This window comes from Lygodium microphyllum, chromosome 29 (genome assembly GCF_053477565.2).
Source record: "Lygodium microphyllum isolate KBCC chromosome 29, Lygodium_microphyllum_v1.1.10, whole genome shotgun sequence".
NCBI classification, from domain to species: Eukaryota; Viridiplantae; Streptophyta; class Polypodiopsida; order Schizaeales; family Lygodiaceae; genus Lygodium; species Lygodium microphyllum.
In genome coordinates, this window is record NC_141163.1 from 68,411,976 (window position 1) to 68,437,797 (window position 25,822).

General features: G+C 40.9%; 1 protein-coding gene across 2 annotated transcripts; it reads left to right on the forward strand.

Moving 5' to 3' along the window:
* The first annotated feature begins 211 nt into the window (after positions 1-211).
* SR (serine racemase) lies at positions 212-16,823 on the forward strand. Of its 2 annotated transcripts, XM_087671875.1 has the most exons (7): positions 570-708; positions 838-1,355; positions 1,477-1,563; positions 1,758-1,988; positions 2,098-2,171; positions 15,782-15,968; positions 16,050-16,823. In XM_087671875.1, the coding sequence occupies exons 2-7, from the start codon at positions 1,297-1,299 to the stop codon at positions 16,297-16,299; spliced, it is 888 nt and encodes a 295-aa protein (XP_087528001.1). In that variant the 5' UTR covers positions 570-708; positions 838-1,296; the 3' UTR covers positions 16,300-16,823. The 2 variants fall into 2 exon arrangements, with proteins under 2 accessions (XP_087528000.1, XP_087528001.1); XM_087671874.1 differs by lacking the exon at positions 838-1,355 and having other exon boundaries at positions 212-708; positions 16,050-16,810.
* The last annotated feature ends 8,999 nt before the right edge of the window (positions 16,824-25,822 follow it).

The window sequence follows — 25,822 nt, forward strand, 5'->3', positions numbered from 1 at the left end:
AGAGAGAGAGAGAGAGATCCTATTGGCATAGGCATGCTCTCGAGGAAGTTCACTCTTATCTTGTTATACGAAGCATGGTGCAGATCCCATTGGCCTAGGCATGCTCTCGAGGAAGTCGACTTTTATCTTGTTGTGCAAAGCATGGATCCAAACATGAAATATGAGAGAGAGAGAGAGAGAGAGAGAGAGAGAGAGAGAGAGAGAGAGAGAGATCCCATTAGCCTAGGCATGCTCATGAGGAAGTTCACCTTTACGTGGTTGTGTGAAGCATGCATTAGGATGCAAAACACACTCTTTTATTGTAACTCCATATGCTTGACGCGGCCTAGGTGCCTAGTGATCATTTCTAGTGCTTTGTGCAGCCTAAGCACGAAACACCTAATGACCTTTCAGTGTTCAGCTAGAAGAAAATAAATTATGAAACTGTCCAAAACATATATGATACCTATGGCAGACCAGAATTTTCAAGGAGCCATAAGAAACCATGGGAGAGCCTGCAAACATCGAAGATGGCTCAGCCAGTCGCTATACAAGCTCAGCGTCCGATCATGGTAGCCCACTACAGTATGCAGCTAGCATTGCCTCCATTCGAGAGGCAGAGGAGCGCATTCGACCCTTTGTGCATTTTACCCCCGTTCTTACATCCACCTCGTTGAACAAGCTGTCAGGTCGGGCGCTTTACTTCAAGTGCGAGCTGTTTCAGAAGGGGTAAGTGCTCTCCCTGCACGTCCAGTTATCTGCTTCGGTTTTCTGGTTGTGCTTGTGAACATGGAGGTGTGGGGTTGCTTCATGGATCACTGAATTCTGTCTGCTCCGTTATTGCAACGATGCATGCAGATATTGTCTCTGAAGCAGAACGAATTGGACATCTGTGTCGGTCCTATTCTTGTAATGATGCACACACATGTTGTCTCTGAAGCAGAATGAATTGTACATCTGTTCTATTATACAATGATGCAAATACATGCTGTTTCTGAAGCAGAACAGAATCGAACATCCGTGTCGCTCCTATTCTTGTAACGATGCACACACGTGTTGTCTCTGAAGCAGAATGAATCGTACATCTGCTCTATTACTGCAAGGATACATGTTGTCTCTGAAGCAGAATGGATCGCACATCTGCTCCATCATTCCAATGATGCATAAACATATTGTTTATGAAGCAGAACGAATTGCATGTTCCAAGAAAACATGTGTTCTCATATTCCGTGGTTGAGTTTTGTTTTTTATTTATTCAAACAGAGCGCTAACAGTGCCTAGGAAAATGAGCAGTGAGTGCTATACCCATGTGGATCCATGCGTGTACCACATCCATCCACAAATGCCCTGTTACTGCTCTTGAGCAAGAGCTTTATGTACTCCCTCTACAATCAGTGTCATTGATGTCTTATTGTTTGCTTTCTGTACTGCCTTATGTTTGTCTAACAATAACATTAATTTGTGCATTTTTGATATTTTTGTTTGCTGTATCTACAGGGGAGCTTTCAAATTCAGAGGAGCTTCCAATGCCATATTTTCACTTTCTGAAGAGTTAGCAAGTAAAGGTGTCCTCACTCACAGCAGGTGTTTCTTGTATAAATTCATCTCTGCTACTTTCTTATTGTGAATAAAGTTTGGCCATATCAAGGCGTAGGAGTTTCTTGGCAGCTGATCAAAAGTTTTGAGTAAAGAAGTTAAGTGAGAAACTTGAGTGAAGCATCCCCTTTTTGCATAGAATTCACTTTGAGCTTATCCAAGCAGGCTTTGCTTGTTATTAGTGGAAACCATGCAGCAGCAGTGGCTCTGGCAGCACAAATGAGAGGAATTCCAGCCTATGTGGTGATGCCTAGGAATGCCCCCAAATGTAAGGTTGAGAATGTAAAACGCTATGGGGGTATTGTACTGTTTTGTGACCTGATGATTGAGTCTAGAGAGGAGACAGCTCGGAATGTGCAGCAGCAAAGGGGGGCAGTGTTGATTCATCCTTTCAATGATGGGCGTATAATAAGGCAAGATAGCTGGTTTGACCTATGTTGCTGTGTTGTACATAATGCAATTGGTTATGTAAGTAGCAGCGGCTTTTTTAAGAGTTACTTATTTACTACCACAATGGGACAGTGGGCAAGGCACCATTGCGCTGGAACTCTTGCAGCAAGTACCACAGCTTGATGCCATCATTGTCCCCATAAGCGGTAAGTCTTATTTTACAAATTTCTTCTTCTTCCTCTTTATTTGAACAGTGTTGGATGCTGTTGTATAATGAGTCATTTTCCTTGCTCTAAATAATCTTTATTGTTAACTTGTTTGAAAAATTAATCTTGTACATTTGATACAAAGATGACAACTTCTATTGAGCATGAAAAAGACACATTTCTGTGGAGTTAGAGATGAAGATACTAGTACGTGAAGATGTGGGACCAGTCCTCTATTGACTCAAGTTCTCCATGCTTTTATTTGTATTTGGAATAACCCCGTCCCCCTTACAGCTACTTTCCATTAGAACATATATTAAAAAAAATACTGAATAATGAGTAGGTTGTGCCTGGAGCAAGGATGGGGCTTGATGAACTCAAGCTGGGACAATTTCAAAAGCAAGTTTGCACAGATTGTATCCCAAACAGAGCCTACAATTCTGTTGATGGAGCAAAGAGGGCGTGCAGGCTGGAGGGAATTCTATGAAATCACCATATGTATACAAGCCAATGAAGCGTTAAATTGGAAAAAGCTGAATCCGTTGAAGTTAATGGACCCATAATTGTTTGACCTACCATTTGGCAATGCTATCATGGTGCACACTAGTTTTCTTGTCCACATAGAAACACGTGATGGGGATGGCCAAAAGCAAGAGATGGTGATGTAGGAGTATCTATCTTTTGATACCGTGCTATCTAGGCACGGTACCTTCGTTTAACCACAGACCTTATTTTCTTGACTAAACATCTCAAACTTAGGCAAATGGGAGCTTTAGTAGTCTTTCATGGTTACCACAACCATCTTCCTCTCTAGGCTAGGGTTGTCCACATCCGACAGACGGGTCGACTTGTCGGAGCTGTCCAGTCTAGTCTGACTTGTCCAATCATGTCCGAAGGTGTTTGATGGCTTCACTACGCCGGTCATGCGTCCAAGGTCAATAATTTTTTGGTGACTGTTTTTTGCACTTTTTCCTCCCGTTTTCTCCAACAGCTCTCTCTTCTCTACCACCTAGTCTCCTCCAACAGTTCTCCTCCTCTCTCTCTCTCTCTCTCTCTCACACACACACACATTTCTACCTCTCTCTCTCTCATGACATACACAATGTGACAATGCAGCCACCTCTCATCCACACACATACATCCAAATTTTCTCTCTCTCTCTCTCTCTCTCTCTCTCTCTCTCTCTCTCTCTCTTTGTCTCCCCCTCCCCCTCCCCCTCTCTCCCCCCTCTCTCTCTCTCTCTTTCTCGTCTCATCAACTCTAAACCCTAAAACTATCTCCCTCTCTCCCATCTCATTCATCCTTGCTCTTATCTTCTCACTCGACTCGAGCTTCCCACACTCTCTTTTGCACTTACTTTTGAGTAAAGTCTCTAAATTTATATTTTAAGTCCGAATATTAAGTATAGCTTTTAAATTGTATGTATTTTTTTTTTCATCGGACATAGCATTAGACGTAGGTCCAAGATTTATATGTCGGATTAGCACCGTACTAGTATCAGACGGTACTAATCGGACTCCATTGGGCGTGACAACCTTTCTCTAGGCCTAAGCATTGTTGGATATTTATCTCCTCTCAGTCTCCTTGATTGAGTCGTTTGTTGGCCTACTTAAAAAGAAAACACCATGTAAGCCTTTAGAAAATAACTCAGTGTTTGAACTTATCCGTCAACACACATTAGTACATATATGTCATGTGGGATAATCCCTTGTAGATCTTGGGTGTTGATGCCAAAAAAGGAGGATGGAAGCCACAACTCGTCATGGTGTATGGATGTCCACTTAGTGGAGGGAGCAAAAAAGTAGTCCTCCGATGAATGATTGCAATGGACGGTGACCTTGTTTGAATCCCCCTATGAAGACAGAGAATCCAAAGACATGAATTATGGCCTCCAAGGATTTCATCAAGAGTGGTGAAGAAGGCATTTGGCATTGGGGCTGTTGTGGAGGAAACAAAATGCAGTCCTTTGAGTAGGTATTAGGGGTGGCCTTCCAATGTTGGGTAGAAGAGGGATGGGTATCACAAATGATGTCCTCAATACTCGTGGAATTTGTATCCATGGAGTCATATGAGGGAGTGGGAAGGTGTAACTCCTATGGAGCAAAAGGTGGCATAAAATTTCATTCCATATTGATTAGCTCTTTAAAACAGCCCCAAAACATGTACACCCAAAGTTTCATTAAATGGGGAGTGTTTCTAGAGAGTTTTTGCGTCCCATATGCAAAATCCTAATTTGGGAGGATCCTTGTGCATCTATAAATAGACAAGCTGCCCACCATTCAGCCCGATCATTGTGTGCAGGTTTCTCACTTGTACGTGCAGACCTCAGCCATCAGCCAGCTTCTTGCTGCTGTCCAGCCCTTGCCGACTGTAGCTCGACATATTCCAGCCCCAGTGTTCAATCTATTGCTGTCGCCTTGCTGCCTGGACCTTCTCCTCAGTTGTGCTTGTAAACCTGCCATTGCCAGTTGTTTTCCTCTCTTTGGAACCTTCCCGATCTGCACTTACACCTCCTGCTTTGGTGGATTGGTTGCTGCCCCTCTTTGACACCTGCTGCAGCTGCATTTTGCTGTCCAACAGGCTGCCTTCATCAGTACACCACTCCTACAGCTGTTTCTCTGCTGTCTACAGCTCCCATGCAAAGTTTTCATCTTCCAATCGACAGTACACCTCTGCGTTTACTAGTTTCTAGTCTCTTGACTGCTGCATTTTGGTGACTAGCTTGCTGCCGTTCACTCTTTAGCATTCCTACAGCTTTGACTAGTGGTTGCAACACTTGGGATTCGACTTCTATGGATGTCATCACTCACCACTCTACCCTTGAGTGTTCTGTACACTCTTACCTTCATTTATTGCATCGATTCATTCACTTCAAAGTTCTCTTCTCTTTGTGTTAGTGTTTTTGCCTTGAGTTTTGAGTCCGTGTTTTGCGTTTATTGCATTACTATTTGAGTTATTGTGTTTTATTTGTGTTTATATATTCTTGTTTTATTTGTGCAAACCCTAGTATAACTTCACATGGTATCAAAGTTGATGCTCTTTTAAAGAGTATCTTGTGGTATTGTGGAGGGGTTTGTGTTGTGAGAGTGTGCAACGGAAGAAGGAACTTGAACACAAAGGAAGAGAGTGACAATTTGTAAGAAAAGAAGAAAAGAAACGTACGCTGAACAAGGAACACATGCTAAATACAGGACTGATCAGTCCTTGCATGCAGCCCACAACATCAGAGAGGGTACCAGATTAGGCTGATGATGATGGCAGCACTAAAGATGGAGGAAGATGATAGAGTTAGAGAGTGCACTTGCCAAGGAAGGACGCAAGATGATGATATATGTGACTCCCAAGTGGAAAATGGCTATAAATAGGCACATATCCCAAAAACTGGTCGACTTGAAATCTGGGGCCAAAAATATGGCCAAGCAGCATTTAATGTTGGTAAAAATGCCAGAAATTCTCAGACAAAACTTGAAAAGGGTGGATAATGTCCGGCAAGTAAGGTAGGTTGAAGAATGCAAAAACTACTTAAGAAATGCACATAAAATCCCAACTAGAGGAGAAAATGCACTGAAATGCAATAAACAAGTGCTCTAGAATGAGCTACCTTCTTACTCGAAACAAATAATAGATAGATCAGAGCTCCTAAAGTCTTCATCTGACTTAGATTGAGCCTTACAGGCCAGAGATGACAAAGCATGACAAACATGACTCCTAACACTCCCTCTTAGATCCTAGATGTGGCGGAAGGCGAAGGGAGAAACAAATCCTGGGGTGGTAAGAGGAACGCCGATGTTGATGAAGTTCGTCGATGAAGATTGCCTTCGAAGAAGCTTCTCATGATCCTAGGAAACCCCCACTAAAACACTAGGGGCCAATAAATCCATAGCCACATCATTGAGATTGTCCCCCTTTGAAAGGGATGGGGGGTACGAGGAAACCATCAGAGGAGAGGGTGGATGATGGGAAGAAACATATGGAAAAGATGGTGCACGAGCGGGAATAAGTATAGCAATAGACAATAAGTATAGCAATAAGTATAGCGGGAAGAAACATATGGAAAAGATGGTGCACGAGCGGGAATAAGTATAGCAATAGACAATTGCCTCGGAGGACCCTGCATAAGAGGAGGAGAATGGAGCCTATAAAGCCTATCCTCCTACCAACTTGTCGCGAGAACAGCCCTTGTAGTAGAATTCTCAATACAAACGGCTTGCTCGGTGAAGGCAACCTGGGTACCAAGCCTAGTAAGGCCATAAATTGAGAGGAGTGGAAAGCCCAAGTCCGGAACATAAGGACTTGTGAAAGGGAGCTCAACGTGCAGTCGGAAAATAAAGGCAAAATCCCAACACTACGAATAGGCATCGATACAATGCCACCAACAATGATTGAACCCTCAGAAGGGCTTAGTTCCCCCTACAACAAATTACCTCGTGGAGTCATATGACTATAAGCTCCACTATCAACCAGCCAAGGCCTCTTAGAAGATGAGGCAACCACTGAAGAAGGCTTCTCAATAGTATGAAGAAACACTCACTCATGGGTAACCGTTGGAGTAGAGGCAGAAGGTTTGAATGCACTAGCTCCATCCTTCGCTCCCAGACAAAGGTGAGGGTACTTCTTTCAACATTTTTTCTCTGGATGTGTCCCCTTTCCACAGTATGGGCATTTAGACTTCTTCGAGGCAGAGTCAGGACCCGAAGAACTCTCTTATCTTTTAGCTTTTGACTTTCCTTTCTTCTTCGTTTCCCCTCTCGAACTTGCAACAAAAGCTTTGGTAGAGATGGATCCATTGGCTACCTCTTTGGCGTGCTTGTCATGCTTCAAAACAAGCGGGCAAGCTCCTCTCATAGAAGCTTCTCACAGGTGATTGATGTAAGAAGGCTGGTGTAGAAGACATCAAATTGGGGAGATGGCAGTTGAGTCAAAAGAATCATAGCCATATCCTCTGAAGAGATCATCCTACCAAGGGACATAAGCTCATCCCTCATATCCTCCAACTTGTTGATATGATCCTTCATGGAAGGAGAGTCATCAACACTGAGCAATCATAACTTCTTCTCGAGAGTAATTCGATGAGCAAATGTCTTGTGACGGTACAAAGAAGCAATCTTTGTCCACACTTCCGTTGCTTTTTGCAACGTGTGCACATGCACTAGGACAAAATCTTGTAAGCTCATAATCAAGAAAGATTGGGCTCTAGAGTTGAGCCAATCCCATAAGGCTGCATGATCCATCAATGATCCAATGGTGGGATCCTCCATTGGACGGGAAATAGGGTGGGTAACAAACTCCCAAAGATCAAAGGTATTAAGAATACACACCACCTTACATGACCACACAGTTGAAACCATCAAACCGGTCTTCTTTGGGCAAATAAGGAAGTACTGGCACTTGTATAGAGGGTGCCATGAATGGCATATGAGGGCCAATAGAATGGGTCTTTTTTGAAACATGGAGAGAACGGGGAGGAGAGGGACCCCATACAAACGGGCTAGGTAACCTTCGGTTGTCACGTGAACTAGCACGAAAATCTCTTGGTCTTTCAGAGAAAGGAACATAGATCTTATTCTCTAAGTCAGCAAAGAATTGGTGATAAGACATCTTCGATATCCTGCAAGACAATCACAAAAAAATCTGCATTTTGGTAGTAGACAGGCTTGAAATAGGAGGGAACGGCTACAGGATCACAAGGAAGGCGATGTAGAGGGTCCGCTTGGGGGAGATAGAGTGTCGCTTGCACAAGGACTATGTGCGTTGCTGAGGAGAGCTGTTGCCTAACTGAGGAAACTTGCCGCCTTCAGCAGGAGAGAAAGTGGGCAGCAAAACATGTACCTGTTACAAGAAAAGCGGATGCCTCAAAGCAAAAAGTTGCGTTTTTAGCAAAACGTTGCTGTGGCAAGGCTGCCTGGCAATTTGAGATGGTCTCCTCCATGAGAGGTTAGCTCTGTGTCTCTCTTAGATAGTAATACCATGCTCTGATAACATGTGAGTGCGCAAGAGAATAAGGAACTCAAACACAAAGGAAGAGAGAGAGACAATTTGCAAGAGAAGAAAAGAAGCCTGCACTGACAAGGAACAAATGTTGAATATAGGAGGATTGATCAATCCTTGCACGTAGCTCACAGCGTTAGTGAGGGGACCAAATCAGGCTGAACCGAAGATGGAGGAAGATGGAGTTGGAGAGTGTATCTACCAAGGAGGGAAGGTGACATATGTGATTGCCAAGTGGGAAATGCCTATAAATAGACAAATATCCCAAAAACTGGCCAACTTGAAATTTGGGGTAAAAATTATGTCCAACCAGCATTTAATGTTGGTAAAAATGCCAGAAATACTCAAAAAAATCCTGAAAAGGGTGGACGATGTCTCTGGTAGATGAGCTAGGTGGAACAATGCAAAAATTGGATGGGAAATGCACATAAAATCTTGATTGGCGGAGAAAACACTTTGAAATGTGATAAATTGAGTGCTCTAGAATGAACTACCTCCTTTGTCAAAACAATTGATAAATAGATCAGGGCTCGTAAAGTCCTCCTTTGTCAAAACAAGTGATAAATAGATCAAGGCTCGTAAAGTCTCCATTTGACTCAGACAGAGGCTCATAGGTAGGAGAGGACAAGGCATGACAAACATGAGTGCTAACATATGCAAGATACACATAGGACACGTAACCATTTCACAATGTCTCATACTCCTTCTTAGGATCCTACTATGTCTTGACCCTTATCAGGCTTCTCCATTACTGGAGGCCTTGAGGAGGCATTATGGACTTCATGAGAAAGATGGTGCTTCACATTTACTTGCACTTTCTTCTCCTTTTCCTGACTTCATGACAAATGAGGAGTTTGAAGAACTCATGTGCAACAAGTATGGTCCAACTTATCTCCCTTCTAGCTTTTCTACTACATCTGGACTGGTTGGTGAGGTTGGCCACCTTTGTGATTTGTGAGTTTCAACTAGCTATGGAGGAGAGAGAAACAAGAGTGAATAGTAGATGGTGTGAGCTCAAGAGAGTATATTAGCTCAAGATTACGCGACACAATGAAAGCACAAGGTATCTAACTCTAGAGTCTAGTGTCACTACATTTAAAGTCCTAGGCATTGCTCACCATTGGTAAATCCTAACACCCTCATGTAGTGCCAATGTGATGAAGTACAAGGATCATCAATTACCCAAGGGTAAAAAATTCAAGGACTTGTGAAAAGCCTCAAACTTTTTATGCGGTAACGTTAGGCTTGATCACAACTATTCGTCACATTTGTGCATTAGCAACTCAAAAATATTGGAATGTAGATTAGTTGGATATTAAAACTAAAAGGTGAGAAGGATTGAAGCTTGCTTGGAAATGAGCTATAGAGGAGAGCAAGAGCAAGAAGAGAGAGAGACATAAATGGGAACTCCAACAACAACGATGTGTGGCCGGGCCTTCCTTTATTCAAATTGTCACTAAAAGAATAAAAAATAAGTGACTGTGACGGGCACTCGTCACTTGCAGTGTGCAGTGGCGGGTACTGTTAGTGTAGTAATACACGGGCAGCTAGGCGGATGCATCTTTACTCCCAACAACCTCCTACTTAAAGGCGAATCTGTCCCAGTGAGAGAGAAAAAGAAAAAACAGTACAATATGTACACTTGTACAACAGGATGAGGAAAAAGACATCGTCTCATCCAATGCCCATCAATCTCCCGAGGAAGGCAAAGCGCTCAGTAGTGAGGCTCTTCGTGAGCAAGTCCGCAGGATTTTGCTCAGTCGGAATCTTGACAAGATCAATAGATTTGTTCTCAACGATCTCGTGAATGAAGTGATACCTTATCAATATGTTTCGTCTTCGCATGGAAGACCGGATTCTTGGCCAACTGAATGGCACTCATAGAATCTGAATGCAGTGTAGGCATAGCATCTGTCATACCAAGGTCTGCAATCAAATGACCTAACCAGATAGCCTCCTTGCAAGCCTCTGTGGTTGCAATATACTTGGCCTCTGTAGTAGAAAGGGCCATACACTTTTGCACCTTGGACATCCAAGAGATAGCCCCTCCAGCATAAGTGAACGCATAGCCAGAAGTGGACTTACTACTATTTTCATGCCCTGCATAATCAGAGTCAGTGTATCCCACGACTCCTGTATCCTGGCTACCATAACAAAGACACATATCTACTATGCCCTTCAGGTACCTCATGATACCCTTCACAGCATCCCAATGTTTCTTGCCAGGTGTAGCCATATAACGTGTCACAACCCCAACTGCAAAAGCAATATTTGGACGGGTGGCTATAATGGCATACATAAGACTGCCCACGGCTGATGTATAGGGAATCTTGGCCATCTCGGCCCTTTGCTGGCCCTTTGCTCATCTGTCTGCGGACAATCGGCCTGTGAAACCTTCACATGAGAAGGTAATGGACAGCCAATAGGCTTAACATCCTGCATACGGAAGCGCTCAAGGACTTTATGAATGTACTCCCTCTGTGACAGATAGAGTAGTCCCTGAGATCTATCGCGTGCAATGCGCATACCAAGTATATGAGAGGCGTGTCTCAGATCTTTCATCTCAAAGCTCTTGTTGAGCTGAGCCTTAAGAGCATCTAGCTCCTCATGAGCTGTCCCTGCTAAAAGCATGTCATCCACATAGAGTACTAAAAATAGTAAATAACTGTCACGGGCTTTCTTCGTGTACAAGCATGGATCCATAGCACTGTGGCTGTAGCCTTGTGACTGCATGAACGCATCAAACTTATGGTACCATTTCCTAGGTGCTTGCTTCAAGCCATATAGACTCTTCTTGAGCTTGCACACTAGGTATTCCCTGCCAGGGTTTGCAAAGCCCTTAGGCTACTCCATGTAAATCTCATCATGCAAGTCCCCATGTAGAAAAGCCGTCTTGACATCCATCTGGTACAAGTCCAGGTCAAGCTGTGCAACCAAGGCCAAGACTAAGCGTAGGGTGGTCATCTTGACCGCAGGAGAAAAGACTTCATCTAAGTCAACACCGTGCTCCTGTTTAAAACCCTTAGCAACCAATCGAGCCTTGTATGTCGGCTTGGGGCGTCTAGGGGTACTTTTCAGCTTGTACATCCGCTTGCATGACAAAGCCTTCTTACCCTGAGGCAAGGAAATCAAATCCCAAGTTTTATTCTTATGCAATGAGTCAAGCTCAGATTGCATAGTCCTCTCCCAAGAGTGACAATCACCCCTGCGTATAGCCTCATCATAAGTGAGAGGCTGTCCTGCATTTGTAAGCAGTACATAATTTATAGAGGGCGCAAAACGGTCAGGAGGTCATCTATCTTTAGTAGAACGCCTCAATCCAGGCTTTGCTGCCTGACCGACATCCTGTCTAACATCAGCATGTCTAGCATTTGGGCCATGAGCATTAGGTGATGCTGCGCGCTGTCTAGCTGGCCGTGGAGCGGGCTGAACGGGAGCAGGTGGCTCCTCCTGAAAGATAACTCTGTGTACCTCAACCACTTTCTCAGGCTGCATATGCATTTATCCTCATGAAAGATGACATCATGGCTGCAGATCACGTTCCGCGTCTGCGGATCCCATAGACGGTAACCCATCTCTCCTGCATCTCCATAGCCAATGAAAATGCATTTGACACTTTTAGGATTCAGCTTATTGCGTTTGTCCTTGGGCACATGGCAGAATGCCTCACATCCAAAGACACACAAATGATCACGAGAGGGGGGCTTGTCTGCCCATATCTCCTCTGCAACCTGAAAGTCAATGCAACTTGAAAGTTAATGAGATGCACTGCAGTAGTAATTGCCTCAGCCCAAAAGTGCTGCGGTAAGCCAGCCTGGCTAAGCATGCTACGGACCCTTTCCTGAATGGTCCTATTCATGCGTTCAGCCATACCATTCTGGGGTGGGGTGTAAGGGGTGGTCAATTAACGCTTAATACCCCGCTCATCACAAAACTGCTCAAAAGCACGTGATACATACTCACCCCCATTATTTGGCCTTAGGCATTTGAGCCTTTTCCCAGACTGGTTCTCTGCCAATGCAAGCAAACGTTGAAATGTGTCTATGACATTGGATTTTCTCTTTATGGGATAAGCCCAAACCTTACGCGAGTAATCATCTACGAAAGTAACAAAGTACTTTGCCCCACCAAGTGACTGACAGGGCATGGGCCCATATACATCTGAGTGCACAAGAGCCAAGGGCTCACCCATGCGTTTCTTACTAGACTTTTTATGCGTATTTCTAGTTTGCCTGCCATACAAACAATAATCACAAGAATGAAAATGCGAAGAGTCAATTGACGGAAGATACTGCAAAGTACAGAGCATTTTCATTCCTTTAAGAGACATATGCTCCAAACGAGCATGCCAAAGGGATACATGGGAAATAGAACCCACAGACAAAACATGATCCAATGTAGCTCGTGATACAAATAAGGGATAGAGGTTGCTAGACTTGGTATCTCTTGCAAGTACAAGCCTACCACGAGTAATTTTCCATGCAAAGTCTCCAAAAGATACAAAATACCCTGCATCATCAAGCTGTCCAGCTGACATAAGGCTGCGAGTCAATGTAGGTACATGGTGTACATCATGCAAAACAAAAGAATTGCTAGAAGGAAATTGCAGCCTAACATCTCCTATGCCCACAATGTCAAGAGACCTGTCATCACCAAGACACACAGAACCAGATATGGTACGATAGGTATGAAACCAATCTTGACAGGGTGTCACATGAAAAGATGCACCCGAATCCAAGAGCCAGCACCATAAAAATAGGGAACGGCCGTTCCAGCATGTAGGAATGGCCTAACGCGTTCCAAACCCTCCAAGGAGGTGAAACGGCCAGGGAACATTCCCTACTGTTCCCAAGGTTGTTCCCTGCCGTTCCCTGCCGTTCCCTGTTTGGAACGGCCGTTCCAGGCCTGTTGATTGAAAATTGACGTTTTTTCCGGTTTTTTCTTTTTGCTTGGGTCACGCTTCTTATACACATGTTCATTCATCTCCATTGCCTAATGTGCATACACTAATCTCTCTCTCTCTCTCTCTCTCATTGAAGATTCAAAGTGTCAAGACAATCCACAAGCTAATTAGGAGTACATGCAAAGTTCAAATTTGATGCATTATCAACTCTTGCAAATCACAATCAAATTTCAGCCTATCCTCAATCCCAAGGTATTCATCCATTTATATTGTCTAATTTTAAGGGAAATTGGGATAATTGGAGCAATTCAAGGCAATTAGGAGCTATGGGGATAATCGAGTCAATTTTGGGACATTTGGGTAAATTTCAAGCATTGAGGCGTATTGGGGCAATTAGAGGGACATTCTTTGGGGCAATTTGGGTCATGCAAGGCATATTTGGGGCACTTAAGACATGCGCTGTTCCCCCCCTTCCTGTTCCCCGACCTTGGACATTCCCCCTGTTCCAGGGGGTCCCATTCCCATTCCCGTTCCCCATTCCAGGTAACTATGGCCAGCACTGCGTATACATATTCTTGGTTGATGAGGATAAAGAATTGTGAGGTGTCTGAAAAGAAGGAAAAGAGAAATAGTAAGGATACGGAGGGGGATAGGGTGGATAGGCAAGTACAGGCGAAGAGGGACATAGGTGCCTATGGAGAAGGCACGAGGACACTCAAATCTTACATAATTGTTAGTTCAGGCATTGTAGCAAAACTAGATGGTCTACTAGGAATTTCCATATTGGTAAATTGTAGTATCAATTGGTCCACACTTGGGTAAGCAAGGGTGAAGACCCCATGTTGTGAATATCACAAAGGTGTGTAAGGCGGAGGTTGAGCCTTCTCCAAAGATGAGTAAGTACCATCTTGAAAGGACGATGCAAAGGTCCTAAAGGCTATGACTATGTTTGAAGAACCCGGGTATGGTGTGTGGTGTTTGAAAGGGGAATGTAAATGGTGTGGATGGTAATGGTGATGCAACAGAAGAAGTGGATGCAATGGATGGACTTTGAAATTGGGGTATAAATGATATAGATGTGGATGTGGATACGGATGCCATAAATTGATTTTATTGATTTAATGATGGAAAGTGAAATGAAAATCATAGAATATGAAATACCAAACTCATTTTGACTTTGAGAAGCATAATTCAAAGAAGGGAAAGTAGAAGACGAGTTACCAAATCTTTTGTTATGATCATCTCTTTGTGTATTTATATATAAGAATGGATCCTTAAGAGGACTTTTTCCATGATCAACATGTGACACTTTTAACTTCATTATGATCTCCATCAAAATGCTATAATGAAAAAGAGGTAAAAGAGGAAGAAGGGACAAAAGTAGAAACTTGTGCACCTTTCACTGGAGTAGATGGAAGAGTTTGAAAGAAAGGGACATGCTCTAAATCTCTTTCTCCAATAAGGGGGCCTATTTGTAATGGAGGTCTTGACGGCGCTACAACATTGTTAGATTTATGCGCAACATTTGATGAGAAAGAATCATATATATCTTCATTGAGTAGTTGGACAAGGACGTGTCTCTCTAGGGTTGTGAGAAGTATCTTCAGCCATGCTCAATTCTTAGCATAGGCTCCTTTGGGGATTGAGTTGGTGTGGAAGTGTTTGATGTCATCTTTCCTTTGTAGTTCTTGTTTTGAAGATGGAGTTTTCTGATCAAGGGTCTAGATTTCTTTAGTGAGTACCTAGCTCTGATACTATATAAAGAAATGCTCGACTATAGAATACAAACACAATCGTACAGCAAACGCACAGACTGATAAAGAAACATAGTTAGAGTTAGGTTAGTATAAAGACAATGAACACAGAAGATGAAAGAAATTTGAATAATGAATGATATGTAGCAAACACACTATGCAAGGTGAAGTACTAATCCTTGAATTCCCGTGTCTCTAGGATTGGAGCTGAAAAGATAGAAACAGAAGAGTGTCTCATACTCTGATGGATCTTGAAACGCAATAGATAGTCACCAAATATATCTGGCAGCAGCAAACCGGCTTGAAGATAGCTGGATTAGTGTCAGACGGAACATGAAGAGGTTGGATCAGCAAAATGCAGCAATGTTGATGATATGGCAGCTGAGGCACTGCTACAGACAGCAAAATGCAACCTAGATGGCGATGCAGGTAGGTTGGATGATGATGTCAGGTGTTCATATATGCTAGACTGCAGAAAACACAAATTGGCTAGGAGAAAACAGCAGTAAATGCAGGCTGAGTCGCGATTGAACAGGTTGGAAGCAGATCGCCAACTGTAGGGAAGGTCAAAACAGCATTTGCCAACAGTTTAGGAGTGTCTAGAAGTTGGCGCCAACAGCAAACAGTAGTAGGCAACAACTTGAACTGAGATATCCTCCTTGCGGGGTGTAAACAGTGTCACGATAGAGTTTTGGCACCAAAAATGTGCAAAAATGAGATTAAGGTGGAGTATGGGCACTCTATCTATTTACAGATGGTTGGGTCCTCCCCAAATTAGGGTTTGGCTTATGAGACACCGACTCTCTAGGAATACATTTCTTTTTAATGGAAGTTTGGTAATTTAATTAATTAGGCTTGTTTTGGGGCTCTTTAATGTGGCTAATCAGAATGTAATGAATTTTTAGCTCAACACAGTGATCTTATATGTACTATAACTGCATAATAAACTTGCAATGTTTGTGTAGGTGGTGGCTTAATTTCAGGCATTGCATTGGCTGCCAAAGCATTGAAGCCCAGTATCCAGATTTTTGCAGCTGAACCCAAAGGAGCTGATGATGCAGCAAAATCTAAAGCAACAGGAGAACTAGTCACTCTTTCACGTACAAATACTATTGCAGATGGTTTGAGGGCTTGGCTGGGATCTTTAACATGGTATGCTGCTAGAAAGCCCTCAGTTTGTGCTTAGTGGTTACAAGTTAGTCTCACACACTGAAGTGCTTTGTGCTTGACCAGGCCAATAGTCCGTGATATGGTAGATGAAGTGATCACAGTTGAGGAGGAGGAAATTGTGGGAGCCATGCAGATGTTCTATGAAAGATTAAAAGTGGCTGTAGAGCCAAGTGGAGCGGTGGGATTGGCTGCAGTGTTATCGGAGCAGTTTCAGTCCAGGCATAAGTGTGAACATGTTGGTATTGTGGTTTCGGGGGGTAACGTCGATCTTAGTTTGCTTGGTGATTTATTTAGTGGTATCTTACCAACTTAATCATCTGATGCATACCATTGGGATGAGAAACTGTATTTGATGGGCATTGCTAAATATTTTAGCTAGGCATTGGGAGAGAAGAGGAAGGTTCCCCCATCTGTTGCTATCCCCTGTCTCTCTCTAGCTATGACAAGGGTTTTCATCCTGGACTTTCAAACCTGGATTGCTTCTTATACAAAAAAAAAACATGAACAAAGGTTCAAAGTATAACAGTTCACCCATGCAACTCTGAGATTCTATAACTAGTGATGCACTTCAGGACTGGCTTCTTATGTATCATTTTCATGAGTATGTTTTCTTTTGGGTTTTATGTCTAGCAATGCAAGTCTCATTGACAAATAACTTATGCATTCTTACTAATCCTCACTTTTCTAAGGGATGGATAGTCAGACATTGATTTTTTTGATCGAAGAACAATCATTTGATCAATGAATGGGGCAGATTCTATGTAGTTCGTCCTAATGACATGTATTTTCACTAATCTTATCCACTTGCTGTTGTTGATAAGTTGTGATCTATAAGTGGTCAGCTCTCTAGAAAAAGTAATGTCTAGACATGACTTTTTCTTTTCTTGGAGAACAGTTTTCTCGAGCAATATGTAGGAATCCTCTCTTACCTAGACCAGCTAGAGCATTTAATAGATGAAGAAAGACACAAAAATAGTTTTCTTGCCAAAGATGTTGGAGACCAAAGATCAGGTACCTACATTTCCGAGGCAAATATATTTTTAGGTTGCAAAACTTTTCTTATTAAGATGTTACCAATGAAATTAGACATGTCAAAAGCTCATGTGCAGTCCAAAGTATCTCTTATAATTTAAGGTTTTTAACTTGTGCGAGTGCTAGCACTGGTACCTTATGAGCCAATGAAAAATTAACATGACTATTACAATTTACTCTGATTATGATTGTTAAGAATGTGGAGATATATGTATTGTTTTCTGTGGAGAATGCAGTGATGTTTCTAGGCCGGGTGTGACAGATGAAACAAATTACATTGGGTGGATGCAGGAAATTGAGTTTTACATAAGTGAAAAATGATCAGTACCATACTTGATGAATGGTGAAGAGAGGCCATTACATGCTGAGGAATCCACAAAATGGGGACGTGCTCTCCTTTGGCAAGGTGGATGAGTTTGGTTCGACGGCTGTTGGTCAATATAGGCTCCTCTAAGAAGGATAACAGTCTAAGGACAAGCGTTTGTTAAACTTACCATAGGGTTAGGTAGGAAAAGAGTAGGTCAGTGGAGCACCACCCATAACAATTGATAGCTAAGGGGCTGGCCTTTTTGCAAGGTTTGAGGATTGAACCTTTGGTTTGATAAGATGGGAAGCATTCACCATAATGTTTCCTTCAAGTCAACAAGTTGTATAGATGTGAATATATTATGCTTGGATTCTTCAAGGACGTGGGAATAACACACCAAAGTTGATCGTTCAAGTTACAAAAAACACATTTTGCTATTGTTTGCATTGCTCATACTTGGTTAGCATTTGTCCTCTAGGAGGTCATAGTTGGGTAAAGCCATCAGCCATCAGCCATCAATTGCATGTGTAGTGTAGCACAAGTGATGTTTTATATCTTGACCCCCTACAATTGCTAACTGGAAACAATAATGTCGTGGCTGCTCAATTTGTTCAGGAGGAAAACTTGATTGAGATGCAATGCATTAGGTGAATATATCTTTAAACTAGCAAAGGTTAATCCCACTTAGGCTAGTGATACTAGTGATATAGGTCATGTTGATCTTGCACATGGAAGTGTGGAGAAGTAGTGGCATCATCAATGCATGCAAAACCATATAAAATGCTACCCTTAGATCCTAGATAGATTGTGAGCTAGCATACTATTCGAAAGTCTATACATTGATATCAAAATATATATAGCTTTTGTTACAATCACAACGAAATGTACACACAATTATAATTGGTGCAATTCCTTCAATAAGGCATTACATTCATAATGCATCAAACTAAAAATACATCCTATTGATTTTTTGCTTCAATTCAATGGGACTATGAAAGAACTTTACAATATTTGCTTTTAGAAATAAATGACAGCCATTGTTATCAAACTATTTCACTTGAAAGCAATCATAAGTATATTTAATGTGAATAAGCGTTTAGATTTAGGTGACTTTGTGTAAGATGGACAACCACAATTATTGCAACCAATCTATGTTCAACGAGTAACCTCTCAATGCAAGAAAATTAGGTTTAGCTTATAAAAACTCAAATAATAATGATGTTTGTCGAAACAAAGGCTATAAAAGTTTTTAAATTAAAAAAAGTCAAAAAGTTTACCTCACTTGATTTAAACAAATGTAGTACTAGAAGGTGTAGGTCATGTTGATCCTACACATGGAAGTGTGGAGAAGTAGTGGCATCATCAATGCATGCAAAACCATATCATCAATGCATGCAAAACCATATAAAATGTTACCCTTAGATCCTAAATAGATTGCAAGCTAGCATACTATTCCAAAGTTTATACATTGATATAAAAGTGTATATAGCTTTTGTTACAATCACAACAAAATGTACACACAATTATAATCGGTGCAATTCCTTCAATAAGGCATTACATTCATAATGCATCGAACTAAAAATGCATCCTATTGATTTCTTTGCTTCAATTCGATGGAACTATGAAAGACCTTTACAATATTTACTCTTAGAAATAAAAGACAACCATTATTATCAAACTATTTCAGTTGAAAGCAATCACAAGTATATGTTTTGTGAATAAGCGTTTAGATTCAGATGACTTTGTGTAGGATAAACAACCACAATTATTGCAACCAATCTATGTTCAATGAGTAACCTCTCAATGCAAGAAAATTAGGTTTAGCTTATAAAAACTCAAACAATAATGATGTTTGTCGAAACAAAGGCTATAAAAGTTTTTTTTTTCCAAAAGTTCAAAAGCTTACCTAGCTTGTTTTAAACAAATGTAGTATTAGAATGTATGGGACCATTGGGATTTCTTCATGAGGTGATGACCATTGAGGTCATGAAACATGTAGTTCTTCACAAGGCAACTTGAAAGGAAACTCTTGGTTGCAAGGCTACTTGGTTCCTCACATGCGTTTCACCATCAATGTTGACTTATTTGGAATACGTCATATTCTTTTGTATGATCTTTGAACCATGGCTAATAATAATGAGTTTGTAAATTGCAAGTTGTCTTTATACTTTTGGGATATTCTATTTTGGCAACTATGTAGATATCATAAAAGGGAAGCTAGTTTTATCTGTTACACAAGTGTGTACAAAATGCTAAAATGACTTGGGCAAGTTGGGAGGAAAGTGGGTGGATGGTTGCCCAAATGTTTGAACCTTACGATGGGTGGATTGGATTAGTTTGATTTTTTTTTTTTTTTTTTTGCATCTTCTTATATCAATTTACGTGTAATGGTATAGCTTGAGTCTAATATGTTAAATAAATTACTTTTAAGCCTTTTTGGTGGTTGTCTTGTCTCAATGATAAAAAAACTATCAACATCTTTGAACCAAGTGCAGGGATTTATTCCTACCTAGCATGTTCAAGGGGGTGGAATTGTTTCTAGGTCGACTACGTTTCCTTTGTGAGATATGATCAATTCCTTTTGGTTAGATAAAACCCTATGCTTTAGAATGGATTGAGTGGATGTTAACTAGAGTATAATGTATTTGATTGATTGTTACAAGGTTTTCAACATGTCATAAAATGAAGATCTTAAATTCCTTAGCGAATAATGGAATTGATTGATTATTAAAGGGTGGTTCAATAGACTATAAGCTAGAGGATAATGGATTTGATTTACTCTCAAAGGGTGTCTAATAGACTATATACTAGATTTCAATACTAAAGGATTTTTGATAGCTTATAATTAGTTTGATGGACTACTATAGGGATTTTGGGAGGTTATAATGAATATGATTGGCTATTAAAGGGTTTCCTTTGGAGTAAAATGGATTTGATTGACTATCAAAGGGTTTGCAATAGATTATAAGATAAAGGACCTTACATGATTTCTCCATAGTTTCTTCTTCCATTACCTAAATCCCTTACCTTGCGGCAAGTATGCATCAAAACTTTTGTATTGATCCATACCTTAATAGCTTCCATATAACCACTTTAGTTACGAAGGGAAATTTAGCTACTAATTTCATACCTTCTTGCTTTCCCTCGGTGTATTCCTTGTTGATTAAAAGTTACTCCTCTATTAGTTACAATCACTTTGAGCATTAATTCAATATAGACCCTTGGTCAAAATTCCAAAATTTCATCCTTATGTACCTTGATCAAACTACCTATTAATCATCATTCTCTATAATGCAAGATATATAAGCATAATTGACAAAAAATGTTCTTTATGAAGGACAAGGTGCAAATCTTTCCATGTTTTAAATAAAATCTACTTTTGTATGCATTGAATTGACTTAAAGGAAGTTCCTCATATGATGCAAGTTAATGTTTAAGACAAGTACGAGCGAAAACAAGACATCATGTTACTTCTTAGAGATGTTTATCACCCTTACAAATTTTAAATTTCTAACTTTTCCTTCCTCGAAATGAGGTAGTAGTTTGTCTTCCACACGCACGCACACACACGCACACACACACACACACACACACACACACACACACACACACACACACACACACACACACACACACACACACACACACACACACACACACACACACACACACACACACACACACACACACACACACACACACACACACACACACACACACACACACACACACACACACACACACACATATGCACAAAGTCAATCCCCTTGTTTGTTGTATACAATGGATCATTTTCCACTTAATGTGATGCACATTTCTCTAATTTACAATTTGATTATGATGAACATGTTTTTTGTGAATCTTCTTTCAGAGTCTATCATGATATTTTGGTGGCCATGTTGTGAATTGATAGATGAATAACACTATATCGATTGTGAAATTCTTTGCTCTAGATAGTTGTGGTAAGTGTCTTAGAAAGTAGTGCTTCATTGGTTGAGAAGTTTCTCTCTTACATTGGATACACACTTTCAAATAGTGTATCTTGATTGTTATGGAAAGCACCACCTCATAAGATTCAAAGCTGCAACTTTGATCCCATAGAAAATAAGTAAAGAGAAGCACATGAACCAAAACCATTGAAGACACTCTTATCATTGCAAGTCCAAAAGAGGCAACAAGAAGAAGAAGATGCCACACATTAAGATTATTACTTTCTAGGATTTTAATTAGTCATATATGGTGTTTCCTTGTTTGTATTGTGTAAAGCACCAAGGAAAAGGTAAGTTATTGGATGGAAGAGAAAGGAAAGGAGATTGTTGAAAGATTTCATTTAATTTGTGTAAATCACATATATACACACACAAGCAGATGCAACAATGAATTGTCTATGCCCACAATGAAAGAACTTTAAAAGGTAACAAGCATGATATATTTCAACTTTAGTTGGTGTTAGTTTGACCATATGATTGCATAACATATATTTCCAACAATTCCTCAAAATGACAAAATATAATAAGTACACCTTTCTACTTAACAAGGTGGATTGTTTTGGTCACCTTGTGAAAGAGTTTGAGAAGAGGATTGGAAGATGACTTCTTCAAGCTAGATTTTTTTGTTTTGGGTTGGTTGTTGGCCTTGTTTGGAGGATGATTTTCGATGCTCGACTTTGATCTTGCCTCGTCAAGAACGAGGGATGCCAACTCATGATGTGAGATGGGCTTATTAAATGGAATTTGGCGTGGCACAGGGAGATCATGGATTGGCATGAGAGATGGTGTTGCTTTAGTAGTGATGGCACCACTGTGGGGACCAACATGAGGTGCAACGTTGTCACATTGCATTTTGTAAAGGAATTGGGCCATTTGGTTGCTTAGGCTCCAGAGTTCAAAGGAATCAAGGAGGTTGCTAGTTGCTTCCCATGATGGATGAGCCATGCCATTAGCATAAAAATAAGCAGCATAGGCGCTTGTAGGAGTTGTTCCCAGGGGCCAGGCATCAGCGCCAAAGCGGGGCTTGGGTCTACCGGGGGCTTGGGCAGGGAAGCTCTTGAGGTAATGATGGTGGGCAGCATGGAGGACTGAGGTGGTGGTGGTGGTGGATGTAGACTTGACTAAGGAGGTGTGGGAAGGTGGGTGAGGATGGAGGGGGGACTCCTTGTCATGGTGATTCTGTTGCTGATCTCTGTCTTGGGGACGGTGGTGATGATGGAGGGTTGCACCTGCATGAGAAGACATGAGCAGCTTGTTGTTCTGGCCTTTGGAGCTACTGCCTCTCGATGGGATGTTCATCTCTCTCTCTCGTCACTTAACTGCTGAGTACACAGAATAAGAGCTCTCTCTCTCTCTCTCTCTCTCTCTCTCTCGCCCCTTACTTAACAGCTGAATACACAGAGTTTCTAGCTAGCTATCCCGTCACTTAACTGCTGAGTACACAGAATAAGAGCTCTCTCTCTCTCTCTCGCCCCTTGCTTAACAGCTGAATACACAGAGTTTCTAGCTAGCTATCCCGTCACTTAACTGCTGAGTACACAGAATAAGAGCTCTCTCTCTCTCTCTATCGCCCCTTACTTAACAGCTGAATACACAGAGTTTCTAGCTAGCTCCCTCTATCCCGTCACTCAACTGCCCAGTACACAGCAGACCTCTCTCTCTCTCTCTCTCTCTCTCTCTCTCTCTCATACTAGCCGTGATGGGCTTTTGTTTCTCTCCCATGGGCCTTGCTGCCACATGACGACTCCTGTTGCTTACCGTAGCACCAACCAGCTTTCCAGCTCTCTTTCTGTCGCCCTCTCGAAAAAATACATAATGAAAAAGAAAAGTAAAGAACATATTCGACTCGCTAAGCTGCCAAGCCTTACGTTGTCATGTCCAATTGTTTGGGACTTGTCCTTTCCAAAACTCACAAAATGGGAGGTTCCACATCACCTTTTTCCATGTCAATTATTTTTGATGACACCTTTAACTCAAAATTTTGGAGGGATTTTCTAATCACATTATAATCGGTCAGCCCATAAAAACTTCTCATTAGACCTTACTTGTAATAGTATGCCTTTCCTAATAACCAACTTTAACAAATTCTACAAAGACTTTACATTAGAACATTTGTACAAAAGGAGAGAGCTACGTGAATGTTTGATTAACTTGGACACTGAAGCCTCCAAACCACAGGCCCTTGTGTTGCCCACATCCTCTACAGTTAAACATTAGAACATTATAACAATTTATGTTTTTCCTAATAACCAACTTTAACAAATTCTACAAAGACTACATTAGAACATTCGTACAAAAGGAGAGAGTTGTGTGAATGTTTGATTAACTTGGACACAGAAGCCTCCACACCTCAAGCCCTTGTGTTGCCCACATCCTCTATGGTTATACATGTCAACCTCATGTTTGCATCCATTTTTAGACCAAACATTACCTCAAATAATTAATTACTGGTCTTGTAAGTATCCAAACCTAAAGTTTCACAAGCTGTAATGCTACTTTGTACTATGGCTTGAACCCAAAACATAACCTTAGCATTCATGTCCAAACTTAGGGCTCTTACCTCCCCCCCTCAACTAACTAAACCCTTAGGATCAATATCCAAAGTTAGGTTTTTCAACTTTCTCTTAGCTAAATAAGACAAACTAACCAATCACCATGACAAGCATCTTTGTCAAGTCTCTAGATGAAGCCTACAAGGTAGACGAACTACCTTCTTTGATATGCTTAAAAAGTAAAAATGTCAATTTATCTTTGTGTAGGTACTTGGATATTGTGGGTTCTTTTGTTGAAATTGAAACACTTGCTAAACTCATCTTCACATGGCTTGCTTCAAATTCTAGCATCAAGGGTGGACCCCAAGTCTTCTTGCTTCATCATTTTAAAGTTGAGACTTCCCTACAAACAAGATGATGTGCTACTCTATCTCACTTTATGCACAAGCTTTCGTAAATCATACAAGCATGGAAAAATCTAGCTCAATGTCAAATTTGAGCCTCAAAGTACTACTAGAATATAAAAAATTTGCCAATTTTAGACAATAAACTTTTAGTGTGTACAAAATGCAAGGATGATAAGGCTTTCTCATAATATATGTAATACGTATGCAATAACACAATACTATGCTTGCCAACAATTGTAATGTTTAAAGTGCACAAGATTCTTTATGTGATCTTCCATACTTCTAATGTGACTTTTGATTGGTCACTTTGGAAGGGTGAATCTTTCCACTCTTGAACATTTTTGCGCCTTTTTGCATATATTGAAGCAAAGTCAAATATATATGAACGTAGAAAGCTCATATAGATATAAATATATGAAAGCTCAAAGCTCATATGGATAGAGTATCTTGATATGTTGAATATGCACTCGATCCTAGGTTGAGGCAAGTTTCTCCCTACCCACATATAACATAGTTTACACTTCACGACTAAAGGTTAGATTTGAAATAGAATATGCAATTATTGGGATGCATTTAGTACACAAATAGCAATCATTGGGATGAATTTAGTACATAAATAACAAAATATGTAGAACAAGGTGTTCATTAAGGATAGATTTACAAGAAGACATGTTCTCAAACCTTAGTTTTTTTCCATTGAACAAGCATTGAACCAATAAAAATTTGAGAAACAATGTATGAGAAGCATAATCTCTATAGTGACTTTGGTTGATCTACAATTGTGATTTAAAATTCCAATTGATGATGAAGATGTGCCTTAGATATCATGTTGCTAGTATTGTTCTTGTTTTATCAACACTAGTGCACATAATATCTTAGGGACTAGCCCCAGTTCTTGTAAGATTTTGTCATATTTAGGCACACTCATCTTTCTTTGTGCTTCATGCAATACACGTGCCACATGGGTTTGAAATATTTTCAAATGGAATTGTTGGTTCTCTTTTTGTGGCACGTGTAACTACAACTATCTCTAAATCTAGTAGATTGGAGGCAAGCTCCTAATTCTCTTGTTGGTTGTCTAGGTGGTATTAGCCTTGACAGGGGATGAACTGGGACAATCCTTAGTAGTGTGGCCTTCTCCTTTGCATCGATTTTGCAGGGGACCTTGTAATCCATGGATCCTTTAGGGTTTGGAAAATTTAGGGAGATGTGACCCTTCTCTCTCCGTATCTGTAGCACTCCACTTCTGATCTTTGCCCACCACCATACTATCTTCCTCTGCAACTTTAGGTGAGGAATCTCGGACCAAAAGTAGGGCCAAAATTTTTAGGCTTTGGTTCAATAACGTGGGTTGCTATCTTGGATTCTCGTAGGTTGAATCTTGCTTTCTCATCTTTCTTTCTCCTTTCATACATCTCCTTCAGAGAGAAGATATCCTCTATGTGGTTCTTTCTTAGGCAATAATAATTGAAACCTCCAGAGATAGTTGGATTTTGAGTACATTCAATGACTAAATATCTTGCTTGATGGCACTTTCCACACCATGTATTTAATCACATTACATCTCTTTCTGCTTCTACAGTGTTAGATATGTTAGTAGTATCTACTT